This window comes from Asparagus officinalis, chromosome 5 (assembly GCF_001876935.1).
Source record: "Asparagus officinalis chromosome 5, Aspof.V1, whole genome shotgun sequence".
Lineage (NCBI taxonomy): Eukaryota > Viridiplantae > Streptophyta > Magnoliopsida > Asparagales > Asparagaceae > Asparagus > Asparagus officinalis.
The window spans coordinates 82,274,525-82,289,147 of NC_033798.1; the positions used below are offsets into that span (position 1 = coordinate 82,274,525).

The following is a 14,623-nucleotide window of genomic DNA, read 5'->3' on the forward strand; positions in this document are numbered from 1 at the left end:
CCATCACATTTAATAAAATATTATTTTCATCCACAACATCACTCAACTCATCACATCTCATCATTTCAAATCACTCACATCATCCAATAAGATGGTGACAACTCATCTTATCTCATTAACATTTTATTTTCACTCGTTTCCTCCCAAAAAATTAGGAAAACAATTTCCTTAAGTGTGGGTCACATCATCCAATAGTATAATAACAACTCATCTCATCTCATCTATTTTCTTATTTTTAAGGATGAACCAAACAAAAGAAAATAACATATTAAAAGAAATAGATTTCTTATAATTCATTTTCTTTTTTTTTTCGCCAACCAAACAACATCAAAACAAGTTTTCTTAAAAAATCACTCACATCATCCTATAATAAGGTGACAACTCATCTCATCTCATCTCCATTTCTTTGATTTTCTTCTTTTTTTAGCAAACCAAACACTCCCAAAATAATTCTTCTTAGAAATAGTTTTCCATTTCTTTGATTTCCCACTTTTTTTAGGCAAACAAACAGACCCTAAAACCCTCCCCATTTCATGCAACTCCCCACATCGTGCTTCCCCCACTCCTCAAAAATCCCGCACACTCAACCTCTCTCAATTACACACTCTCTCATACCGTCACTCTCAATCTCACTCTCACATCTCTCTCTCTCTCTCTCTCTCTCTCTCTCTCTCTCTCTCTCTCTCTCTCTCTCTCTCTCTCTCTCTCTCTCTTCATATTCTCTGCTCATCCCTCTCCATCCCTCTCTCTTCACATCATGTCTCTTCCCGACGCACCCCAACTCCGAGAGAAACCCCCACCACGTGACCTCAACCAGCCCGCGAACTTCACCTCCGACGATCCCCACAACCAACTCTCATCCTCGCCAACAATCCAACGCCACCAATTCATCCCGTCTCCTCCATCCCTCTACGCAACCGACCAACCTCCTCTCCGACAACGCGCTCGGCGAGCTATCCGTGCTCACCGCTGGAACCCAGTCGCCGCTTGCCTCCCCGCTGCCTTTATCCGACACCTGCACGCTCTGTCGACTGCTCGACGGCGTCTGCACCGGACTAACCGCCCGCACCCACCTTCACATCACCCAAACCCACGCCCCCTCTCACTTTGTGACGTATGTCGACCTGCCCCCGAGCTCCACCTCTCCATCGCCCTCGCCGCAGCCTCTTGACCGCCCCTCGTCACGTTCAGACGACAGCACCCCATCTCTCCGACGAATAGGCACCAAGCCTCCGCCCAGGCCCAACTCAACTGTCGCCGAACCATCACTGGTCGAGCCGCCGCAGTCATTCCGTCACCGTACTGTTCGTCAGCCGCCAACGACGCTGTGATCGTCGTGGATCACAGTGTCGGACATCCCTCCTCCTCTTGAAGCCACTGCCGCTGATCACGCCGCACTCCACCACGTCAGATCTGACCTGCGCCGTCAACGTCGAATCATTCGACGAGCTCCGATGCAAGATTTCCAACCTCGTTTGTTTTATTTAATTTTTAGATTATTATAAAAAAATTATTAGCGCAAGATACCGTTGCTCAGATCTGAATTTTTATACTTGTTAAGAATTATCTGTATATTAGTTTGTGATATAATTATCTGCGTGAGATTGTTGGATGAAGAATATTAAATAAATCATAGTAATATGATAAATATAATTTTTAGAATAATTATAATGAATTGAAAGAATTTAATTCGGTAAAAGAATCTTTTTTAAGATAATTATAATAATTTAAAGGAATTTATTTTAAAAAAGAAATTATTTTAGATTAATTATAATGAGAAATAATTTTTAAAATGAATTATTTTGGGAAAAATGTTATTTTATGAGTTACATAGTTTTCTTCATAATTTATGACTATGTGATATGCTGTGATATTATTGCACATGATTGGTTACATTGATTGTTCATTGTTGTGTTTGAGAACCCTTAGTAGTTCATGACTTAGTGGCCTTGTGCATCATGAACAAACTTAGTGATATGTGTGAGTATGTTGATTGAGTTTAGGTGGTGAACCCGAGTTTTAATTGGATTATGTTTGACTTAGAAAAACAAGAGAGTGGGGATAGGGAAGTCCATGTTCATGTAATCGGATATAGCTGTTGATGTATCTTCCAGGCTCGCGCCAGTGAATTCGTGTAGTCACTGGGGTTGGTTTGTTGCTCTAAAGTGAATTCGTGTAGTCACTTTAGTCTGTGACCTATTTCGTCACCTGAGCTTTGCCTGAGTTCGGACCATGCCGAGATCGGATTACGTGTAGTCCTCTGACCAATTCGTGTAGCGGTATTGGATGCACGTAGGGGATTTGTAAACAGTTAGTTATCTGATGATATGAGCGTTGACTCTATGTGAGATGTGGACCAGTGAGTTAAGATAGGATGACTAGTTGCATGACCTCGTTACCTTATTGATTTATGGATTCTTGCGAATTGTTGTGAGATACGAACTAGTTATGTTTCTTTTCATACATAGATCGGGGTTAATATTTAATTATCTATAATTTGAGACATATGGTATATACATGAGGATTTTCTTATTTGGATTATTTCGCTCGACGTACTACGTCTTTTGTTGTAGATTTTTAAGTATTAATTCTAGCTAGTGTATGACCCTGTTACTTGGATGATTAGTTGATTGCTAGCTGCATGACTCTGTCACCCGATTGATTTTGGATTCCTATGATTATCATGTTTTAGTATCGTTTTCGCATGTTGAAATTGTTGGATTCCCAGCTGCACTTTCTCTTGTTATTTTTAGTATTGTATCGTTTTCCGCTTGGGTTTTTGTTCGTTCTATTGTTTTGTGGGATCTTGCCGTGTGCGATGCACGCTGACGTACACCTGTTTTCTCTGGTGTACGTCAGACTTAGATGAAGAACAGGTCCAGTTGGGAGATCGCTAGAGCCAAAGGATCCTCCGTAGGAGTGCTATGCAGATCGAGCAGAAGAAGCCGAATATTAGTTATTCCCTCTAGGTGTTCGATGGTCTTAGCTTACTTTTGTATCATTTCCTTTTCCGCTTAATCATTGTATTTTATATTCTCCAGTATTTCATTCAGATAGTTTGTATAAGGGCATGTTTGACCCGTATTTTTATGTCTCGGATGATATTCATTTGTGATATGTATTATTTTATTCTGTGTTGTTTATTATATTCTTGCTATCTGTGATCGGGGACCTGTGCCTTTGCATTTATTTTCTTGACGCTTAGCGTATTAGTTTGAGGAGAAATGTTTATGTTATTTGTTCTCCTTAATCTAATACGTCACGGGCTTGTTCACATTTCAATTCCCGGGTATTTTGGGAAGCGGGGCGTGACAGCACCTCTAGACTGCGACCTCCTGCTTCGGTTTGAACCACGACCATGAACTACTAATGCATCTCCCGATGCCTTCTTAAAGGTTCATCAACACTCTTCCTCAACTCATAATTTACCAACGCTGAGGTCACCTCCTTGTAACTAACAGTAGTTCTTCCATTAATCATAGTTAGGACAAAAGTACCATAATCATCCTCGGGCAACGAACACAAAAGTAGCATCACCTTGTCTTCATCCTCAACCATGATATCCACATTAGCCATATCTGAAAGTAGCTTCGTGAAGTTGTTAACATGCTCCCTGATGGAAACTCCCCTCTTCATATTGAACTGGTAAAACCCCTTCTTCAAGTGAAGCCGATTCTTAATGCTCTTAGTAAGATACTTTTCATTGAGTGTTTCCCACATCTTCTTCACCGACGTCTCATTTATCATATCATAAATAAGATCCGGCGTCAAGCATGACTGAATAACTCCACATGCCCTACTATTCATCTTCTTCCAAACCTTTTCTTTCATATCAGTATGTTTCTCTTGCAACTCAAGAGTCTCTTTTAAGTTTTGAGCGTCCAACGCATCTATCACCTGGCACCTCCACAAACCGAAATTGATCTTACCATCGAACTTCGGAACATCAATCTTCATGTTATTGATGCTCAAACTATGTATCATCTTCGTAAGAGACGAACCTGATGTGCTTAATTCTCCCATGTTGTCGATCTAACTCTTCAAATAAGAATCGAACAGCGAATCCTTCGAACAAGCTCCCAAGTCCAACCCGGAGCTCTGATACGAATTGTTGTGCGCGGCGGAAGCTTCGAGGCAACACGAACAATAACTCAAGATAAATCACAACCACTAAGCAAATCACAATCACATCAAGAATAAACTATTTACGTGGTTCGGTAAGTTGCCTATGTCCATGGGGTAAGGAGGGGGGTTCTTACTATTAGAAATCAAAAGAATACAAACATAGTTACAAATCTCACCGATCAAACTCTAAAACAAAACTCTAGATCTCTCACAAATCTCTCATAATTGGATGCAACAATTCTTTCCAAAAGACTGCTAAAAACGTCCTTACTTAACCCTAACTAATTACAATTAGAGTTATATATCAACTCAAAAACAAACCGGGTCAAAAACCAAAGCCCAGCCTAAAAAACAGTCTAAGGTCGATCGTGACGGTCGACCGCGCAGGTATCGGGGTCGACCGTGATGGTCGACCGAACCAAAAACCCGAGAGCAGAATCGATTACAGTCATGGCGCGATCGACCGTGGTGGTCGACCGAATCTCATCCCGAGACCAAAAATCACCTACAGGGTACGCACGGCCAACCGTTACGGTCGACCGCCTTCAGCTCCGAATCCTACTGCCCTCCTGTGCACGTTCGCGGTCGACCGTCACTGACTCGCGGTCGATCGCCAGTCTACCTGGCCGATTCTCCTGAACTTCCTGCTGCTTCTCTCGCCACTTCTTCATTAGGGTGTATAATATAGGATGCATTGATAGTTACAGATATTTGACCTAATATATAAGTTAATCCCTCCAAATTCCATGTTGGGCACGTGCCCAACCAGGGCTGTAAGTGGATCCTCCCCTGATTTTAATGTTGGTAAAATTAGCTAATTCCATAGCTAATCAGAATCCTTGCAATTGTTGTTAATGGACAAATAAACCAAAACTGAAAGAAAACATCGGATTACACTTTTTAAAGTTATAAAAAAATAACAAACAAATTATATGTTAAGAAGGAATAGAAAGGAGGCTGTTTTAATAGTGCATTTTAGCAGGCGATAGGGCTTGCTAATAATGTGCACCTCGCTTAAAAAAAGGGAAGAATAATAGAGGAATCTAGTTAGGAAGAAGGGTGATATTCTTCTCAAGAGTGTTAATCGAGATTCTTCTGGGTCATATGTGAAGAGCTTATAGGAAAAACGGTAGAAAACAGGTTTGGACTTCCAGCGGTCGATCGCGATTGGCGTGACGATCGATCGCAAACATGCACGCAAGCTAGAAAAGTCTCTGGACTTTTCACGATCGACCGTGATTAGTGCGGTGGTTGACCGGCTAAACCTTGTAATATTTTTTCAGTTTCTGTCGTTCTGTCCGGTCGACCGCACGTGTCTCTACGGTCGACCGCGAGTCGGGCTAGGCCTGAATTTGGTTTCCTATTCGTATTGGGTTTGTGTTTTGATATATATTAAAATACTCGTTTCTAGGATTATGGGAGGAGAGTTCTAACAGAGATTTGTATTTATTCTGAGCACTTTAAGAGGGAGGACTTGTGGGCAAGTTGAGATATTTGGTTTAGGATTTGTGTGAGTGATTTTGTGAGATTGTAACCCTCTGTACTCTCCTTGATTTAGTGGAATCTCTCCATCCTCTCTCCGTGGACGTAGGCAAATTGCCCAACCACATATATCTCTGTGTTTGGTTTGATCTGTCGTATTTGGATTGAATTGTGCTAGTGTGTGGTTTTGTTCTTTTCTCCCGTGATCACAGATTCGTTCGGTGTGCGAGCACGCTTCCGCATAGGCGCGCAGCAATTGGTATCAGAGTTCAGATTTGAGATCTAGGGTTTTGGTATTAGGTGGAGGGATATTCGTCGTGGAAGCTTGGTTCTTGGAGTTCTAGGCTTCGGTGGAGATAGTGTTTGGGGTTGCCATTGAAGATTTTGCTTTCCTCGTATGGTTAGGAGATCTATTTTGGAATTCATTCTAGGTTCAGTTGGGTAACTTCTAAATTCTTTTAAGTTTGAATCTTTCTTTGCAATTTGGAGTTTGTGATTATGGATAAAGAAGTTGGTGAAAGCAGCAAGTTGGCGGGTACAGTTTAAGTTGGTTTTCAGAATACTAAAATTAGTGTGGTGAAGTATGACGGCAAGATCAATTTTGATTTGTGGATGAGCGATGTTCATAATGCGCTCAATGCTCAGAATTTGGAGACCATCATGGTCCATGAGAGGTCACCAAAATATAAAGAGGCGATATGAGAAAAGATGAATAGGAATGCTTGTGGGGTGATCAGGTCTTGTTTGGAACATGAGCTGAAATATGATGTGATTAGGGTGACGTCTGCAATGACGATGTGAGAAATTCTCAACAATAAGTATCTTACGAAGAGTGTTGAGAACAAATTACACTTGTTGTGCAGGTTATTCAGATTTCAGATATCCGGGCACCTCACTAGCAGTTCATGTGAAACAACTATACTAAGTTGTTGTTGGACTTGACCAATGTTGATGAGAGATATCGGATGAGTACAATGCTATTATTCATTTAGGCTCCTTATCGGATGAGGAGTATAATACCTTTGTGCTTACTTTGTTGAACGGGAGATCTTCTATCACTTATAGTGAAGTAACTAACGCTTTGACGAATTATGATTTGAGGAGGAAAGACAAGAAGACTTACCGCGCTAGTATTTCAGGAGATATCTTATCGACGAGAGATAGAAGTCTATATCCGAGAGGTGGCAATAGAGGCATAACTCTCATATTAATTGTCCACTAATATTAACTTCTATTTTTTGTAACCCCTCCACTAATCCAATATTAATATTATCATAAAAAATTTACATACATATAAACACATACATATACATGCATACATTCTTAATAATGACATAACTCTCCTATTAATTGTCCACTAATATTAACTTTTATTTTTTGTAATCCCTCCACTAATCCAATATTAATGTTATCATAAATTTTTTTAAGATTGTAAGTTGTATTTGACATAATAGCTGAGAATTGAATGCGCACACATATGACAAACTAATAATATACGTTTCAATTTGCAAACAAAGTGTCAACTTAAAATGCTTACATGCATACCTTCTTAATAATGACATAACTCTCCTATTAATTATCCAATAATATTAACTTTTATTTTTTGTAACCCCTCCACTAATCCAATATTAACGTTATCATAAATTTTTTAAGATTGTAAGTTGTACTTGACATAATAGCTGAGAATTGAATGCACACGCATATGACAAACTAATAATATATGTTTCAATTTGCAAACAAAGTGTCAACTTAAAATGCTTATATGCATACATTATTAATAATGACATAACTCTCTTATTAATTGTCCACTAATATTAACTTCTATTTTTTATAACCCCTCCACTTAAAACGCACATATGACAAACTAATAATATACGTTTTAATTTGCAAGCAAAGTGTCAACTTAAAATGCCATTAGTGCATGAATTCATGCATACTTAAAATGAGAGTTACATTTTCAATTATAGTTTTTATTTAAGTGACAATTACATTTGACAGTTACAAAATTCAAAGAGCCTGCTTTTTTATTTATCATAATAGCCCTTACTTGCAACCTATATAAATTTACTCATTTGATGATTTAGATTTACACTCACCTCTTACAACCCTAACAACATCCTATACTCACCCCATGACTTTACTATGATATTATTTGGATGATACAAGCTCGCCAGTGAAAAAATTATCCCTTCAGAAGAGATAACGACAAAGGGGGGTGAAGACGATTGAAGTTGTGCTGAGGAAGTAGTAAATTTTACTCAGATTATACTTTATACTGATGTGATTGTTAGATTGATGACTATATACGGATTGAGGATACGATTGATACAATGAAATGTGAAGAATTCGGATTGAGGTTAAAGTTTAAGGTCTAATTGCGGGGTGCGGGGGGAGGGGGGGTGTTAATGAACTTTTTTTTCTATTTCTATAATCATTACTATGTACTTAATTGTGATTTGAGAGAATATTGTATTATCCATGAAATTAGTAGATATATTTTTTGTAGCATGTTACTAATTATAAAATAATAGAAGAGAGAGATGTGAAAGTGAGAATTTTATTTTGTTATAATGGATTAGCAAAAATAAAGATAATTAATATAAACTGGAATAGCATGACACACTTAACATAAAAGTAAAGAACAAACTTAGAATTTTTAAACTGGAATAGCATGACACACTTAACATAAAAGTAAAGAACAAACTTAGAATTTTTGTCTTTTGGGTAATTTTTTTATATAATAAGTATATTATAACCTCCCTAATGTTAAAACTATATTCTAATTTGTACATAAAACTAACATTAGCTATTAAATACATTCATTATCTTAAATTATAAAGTAAATAGAACTATGTCTTTTAAGATAAAAAAAATTATATCTTTTGGGTATTCCATGATTTGCCAATGTTCATAAAATAACCCTAAATTTTTTCACAAACAACCATGGATCTTCATAATTTTCACAAAGACCATTGAAATTTCATATATTTATAGAAAAATACTGAACCTTCATAATTTTTTACAAATAAACCCATATATAGTTCAAAACTTAAATCTTAAGAAGATTGAAAGAAGTATATGATCGAAATTATAAGAAAATTACAAATAAGTCCTCAAATGTTGTTATAATTACATTCAAAATAAAACTCTTCCATTAATTAAATAATGAATTGTGTAAAGTATTAGAACATAAAACAAATATGTCCACATGTAACGCACGTGCACTATACTAGTGAAACCAAAAGAAGGAAGTCTATTTAGGAGCTTTTAATCTTTTATATCATCATTGGTATTGTATGTGTTTTAATAATTTTTCTACCTAAAACGTATTTATGTTTTAATAAAATTTCTTGTTTATATATAGTCAATGGAACTTTTCTTTATTTACATATAAATAGCAATCATATTATTATATATCAGTATGATAAAATGAACTTTTATTAATCACTTTTCAAGTTGCATTTATGCAATCTATACATTGTATTATAATTATTTTAGCATTCATAAGGAATCCAAACTAAATAATGTAAGATATGAAATGGAACAAAGCCATCCAAGCAACTCTAGCTCTAGGGTTGTTCAAACGGGCATGCCCGGCCTAGCACGGTCCTGATTTCCGGGTTCGTGCCGGGCAAAATGCTTAGCCCAAACCTAGACCCTAGGTGCTCGGGCCTGGGCACCTCGAGTTCAAGTCAAACTGGGTCGGCCCGGATTTTTTTTGTATTTTTTTAATTTTTTGGCTAAAAATTAGTTAAAAAATTAGATTAATCTTATTATATTTATATAAGTATGTAGTAGCATGTACTTACATATTAGACGTATTAGTATATAGCTATATATTATATATAAGCATATATAATTATATATTAATGATCATATCATACTATAATTATATAGTATACATTAAAAATATATATGTAAGTATACATTAATGGCTATATCATACTATAATTATATATAAACTATATTTATAATATATATAAAAGTAAAAATAAGATCGGGCCCGACCCGAATCGGGCTTCACTGACTCGACCCGGACCCAGGCTCCAAGCTAGGCCGGCACGGATTTTCCAGACCTTACCAGGCCCAAGCCGGGCCCTACCTACCTCCAAGAAAAACCCACGTGACGTGACGCATTGACTAGCGACAGGTCAGCAAAAAGACTTCACCTCTTCACTTATATCTTTACGCGATCCTCGAACTCATTCAGTCTTCTTGCTCTTCCCAACATCTCCTCAATGGGCGGCGGCGGCGAACATCTCCGCCCATCTCCAAACTCTCCGTCATCCTTCCCAAAACCGTTACTCCCGAACTGCCCAACCCTCTGCATTCCGCCAAAAAAACCCTACTTCCTCCCCATCTTCCTCTTCCTCCTTCCCTCACCTCTACCTATCATCACCACTTCAGATACTCCGCGCTTCAGGCCCCCCGGTTTTCGGTCCCTCGCAGCCCGCAAGGGCGGCCGAACATCCTCGTCGAGGCCTCGGAGCTCGCTCGGTTCACGACGTCTCGCCTTACCCAGCGCGTGTTCAATGGAGATTCCACCAAGCCCTAACCCGATCAATGTCCAATCACAACCACCTTCCTCCGCACGGCAAGGCGCAGGCTTCGCCGCGAGGGTACGCCTCGTCACCGGCAGGCCGGGCGTCATGCATCGCACCTCCGGCCCCGGCCGCCACCAACCTCGTTCTCCGCGCCTCGCCGACGCTCTTCTTGATTCTGTCCCCCTCGTCGCCAATTCACGGCCAAGTCTCTGTCGGCTGATCGGACCGACGCTTTTCAAGAAACCCTTATCGTTGAGGTAACCAGGATCTATTACCAAGCCACACATTATTGGTCTTGATGTGAGGACATCCCTAGGGGGTGTTGTAAAGAAGCCTTCTTATTTGGCTTACCCGGCCGCCTTGGCCCGGGTCGTCGATATACCGAAGGACATTCAGCAGCAGCGGAGTGGTGGCCGCTGTGGACCGCCGCATGAGGCTTTCCGGGTACTTGTCCCGCTTGCCGAAGCCTCCGGCGAGGAATCTGATCGAGCAGATTGTGAGGTTGATTTCGGAGTCGAAGAGGCCGGTTCTTTATGTGGGAGGAGGTTGTTCGGCTTCTGGTGATGAACTGAAGAAGTTTGTGGAGCTCACTGGGATTCCTGTGGCTAGTACTTTGATGGGTCTTGGTTGTTACCCTACTGATGATGAGCTTTCATTGAAAATGTTGGGAATGCATGGGACTGTTTATGCAAATTATGCAGTGGATAAGTCTGACTTGTTGCTGGCTTTCGGGGTTAGATTTGATGATAGAGTGACTGGAAAACTGGAAGCTTTTGCAAGCAGGGCAAAGATCGTGCACATTGATATTGACCCGGCTGAGATTGGGAAGAATAAGCAGCCCCATGTTTCAATTTGTGCTGATATAAAGCCATCATTGCAGGAATTGAATAAGATTTTGGATGCGGATGGACTTGCGTTAGATTTTAAGGAATGGAGAAATGAGCTTGATCAGCAAAAGGTACATTTTCCCCTGAGTTACAAGTCATTTGGGGATGCAATCCCTCCTCAATATGCGATTCAAGTGCTGGATGAGCTTACGGATGGTGAGGCAATTATAAGCACGGGAGTTGGGCAACACCAAATGTGGGCTGCCCAATATTATAGTTATAAGAAGCCAAGACGATGGCTTTCATCGGCTGGATTGGGGGCTATGGGCTTTGGATTACCAGCTGCAGCTGGAGCAGCAGTAGGAAACCCGGGGCTTACTGTGGTTGACATTGATGGTGATGGTAGCTTTCTCATGAATATTCAAGAATTGGCAATGATACGGATCGAGAACCTTCCTGTTAAGATCATGGTCTTGAATAACCAACATTTGGGTATGGTAGTTCAATGGGAAGATAGATTCTACAAGGCAAACCGGGCACATACATACTTAGGAAACCCGGATTATGAGGATGAGATTTACCCGGATTATGTGACTATTTCCAAGGGCTTCAATATACCTGCAGCTAGAGTGACAAAAAAGGCTGAGGTCAAGGAGGCGATACAAAGGATGTTGAATACACCAGGACCCTACTTGTTGGATGTAATTGTGCCACATCAGGAGCATGTGTTACCTATGATACCAAGCGGTGGTGCATTCAAAGATGTGATCACTGATGGAGATGGAAGAGTATCTTATTAGGTCAATTTATAACAGGTAATGGATTTTGTTTTGCTTAGATCCCCAAACTGAATGCAGGATTAGAGGATGAGCTAGTTCTTTTGTTTTGTTACTAGCGTTTTGTAACTTTGTTGTTAATCTATGTTGTGTATCTTAGTTTGGTTAAAAACCTATATCTTTTTTATTGCAGTACTATATATTTAATGCTTTATTGTACACCGCTTATTTACATTGCCTCTTTCTTTCCCAAGTCTTTTGCTTTGGCAAGTCATAAACTAATTTGCAAATTGCTATATTACACATTGTTGTACATGACTTCATGTCGTAGTCTGTAGTGAAGAGAGAGGTAAAGAGAGGGGGTTATAAGGTTAGTTTCCGGGGCATGATATTTTACTGGCTATCTATGGATGGGAGAACATGGAAATTGAGTTTGAACTTTGAGGGGGGCTAATCTCATAGGTTGAAGCAAGAAGGCTGATAGCAGAGAGAGCAGAGTCTGAAGAAGGAGATGAATCACTAGGGAGAGAGGCGGAGTGCAAGTAAGTTCATGCTACTTGACAGATAAGACAATAAGTTTACTCCACGATCACCCGATTAAGCAATTAGCTACATTGTTAACCCACAGCTAAAATTTGAGAAAGTGTCTTGTTCTATGGCTGTAGTGTTTGGCTCTGTGGTATAATGATCCAATTTTGCAGTCCAATGCCACATGATCCTCGGGAAGCGGTTTAAAAAACTGAACCACCCATATGTACATCCTTCACAATGTCCCCTTGCAATTTACAAAGCGGCTATGTCAAGTATTAGGTTCTTCTCATCTTGTAGTATTTGAGTTCTAATAGCTGCTCTAGCCAATTCTGGTTAAAGGAAAAGGTACTGGTACTGAGCTACACGTCCTCAGGGATGTTACTTCTAGACAAAGGTAGGCAGAGGCAGTATAGGGTTTTTGTCATAATTTACGGGCTGGGACTTCTAATATTTTGGTAAACATCTTATATCTGTCTTTGGTGGTGTTGCTTGCAGCGTGTATGCTTTACTTTTGCCACTTATTCACATCATTTAAGCATTCTTGTGCAAGGGAAATACCCTTCCCCTATGAGCTGGATAAGTTATTAGAGGATGTTTAATCTTTTAATCTTCCTTAGTTTCTTCTAAACAAAATGCTGAATCCCTTAATGAGAACTTTCTTCCCTTTTCAATCACCCCTTCCCATCTCTTTCAAAACACCACCTTCTCATTTCCTTAACAGTATAGTGTCTACACTGTCTAGTCGAGCAGAAAATTTCTATGATTATATCATATTCGTGCGTTAATTGCAAACAGATCCCTTGTTGTATTGCTGTCTTGAACTTACTAAACCTCTATTTTTATTTTTGCAGATAAACCCGTTTGAGTGAATTTTTTGATTCTTTTACCCTCGGTGAAGGAGATTGTTTTCTTATGATACCCCCACCCCCACCCCCCCACCCCAAAAAAAAACCACGGTAAAAGAGTCAAAAAAATTACTCATGGCTCTATCTGTTTGGGGGTGGGGGTGGGGGGGGGGACGAGAAGGGTAGTATGTAAGCAGCATTAGTGCATTTCTACTAGGGATCTACCCGCAATTAACCATATGCTCATAAGCCAAAGCTGCTGAAAAGCAGCATCCCAGATTTTTGCCACACATTTCAGCACACAAGTACTCTAACCACAAGAGAAACATCAATTCGGATGAAGTACCCATACAAATGGTAGACTGAGGTTTCACCAGAGAGTGGGAGAGCGGTAACAGGAGAAGCGGAGAGCGAGCCCTCAGTGGATCAATATTGGTACGCGAGCGCAGACATTGCAGTGGAAACGGCAGGGACTTTGGTGTCATATCCAGATAACGGTGTCAACATTGCTGTTGGTCACCCTATTCCTGAGAGTTTTGAAGAGCAAATGAAGCTGGCTACGGCTGCGGCTAAAGCGAAAGAGCAAGCCAACAGGGTGGATGTGATAAACTTGTACATCTCCCACCTAATAATGTATGTTAGCCAACTAGTCTGATAAGGAAGAGAGTATCGTCTTCAAAACTAGTTACCCCGAACATCGTGAACATTAGTTCCAATATGTTCTTTAGCCTATACATAGAGGGGTGCACAGATCGTGACTGATTTAGCGTGGTTTTAGCTTGTTTAGCACATGAAATCGATGATTGTGACCTCATGATATAATCATTTGCTCAACATAATCTCATAATGTTATTTGTCGAGCTCTGGACTGACGCGTGTAGATCCGCAGAGACTTCGTCGTTATAATTTATGAAAACTATTGTTAATGAGGTGTTCATAATTATTATTGGTAATGGAAACTCTGCAAGGCGTTATATATATTATGCTGGAAAAAAAACTCTCTGTGATACCTTAAATTGTGCTCTTCAAAATTTTCCAAATCTGGCTTATGAAAACAGAATATTCAGCTTCTACTGTAGCCGGCTTCATCACATTTTACCAAGGACGGGATCCTGTTCTTTGTTCTGAGTGAGAGGCTGACCAAAAATATGCTTCGTTTGTATTTCACATCATCGTTGCTTATTTGTATAGTACTTCAATCTCATTGTCTTACATTTTTACTGTGTTTAGATTCATCAGTTAGTGGAGTTGCTCTCATGGGGGACCGTCAGGTTCGCTGCAATTATATCTGTAGCATTTCCGCACGAAAATCATTATCAGTTGCCAAATGTATACCTCGACACGGGAGTATCGGCTTCAAAAGTTCATGCGATCCCTTGCGAAAAGTTGTCCGATAGCTTTCAATTCATGATCATATGATGGAGTGGTTAAGCTGTCTCCAATAGCTTTCAATTCATCGTGCTTCTCACATGGACCCAATTCCTCCGTATTCT

At 39.7% G+C, this 14,623-nt stretch overlaps 1 protein-coding gene across 1 annotated transcript; it reads left to right on the forward strand.

The window, feature by feature from the left end:
* Positions 10,570-14,056, forward strand: LOC109839897 (acetolactate synthase 1, chloroplastic-like). Its single transcript, XM_020408348.1, has 2 exons — positions 10,570-11,793; positions 13,137-14,056. Exon 1 carries the CDS (start codon positions 10,582-10,584, stop codon positions 11,776-11,778), a length of 1,197 nt encoding a protein of 398 aa, XP_020263937.1. The 5' UTR covers positions 10,570-10,581; the 3' UTR covers positions 11,779-11,793; positions 13,137-14,056.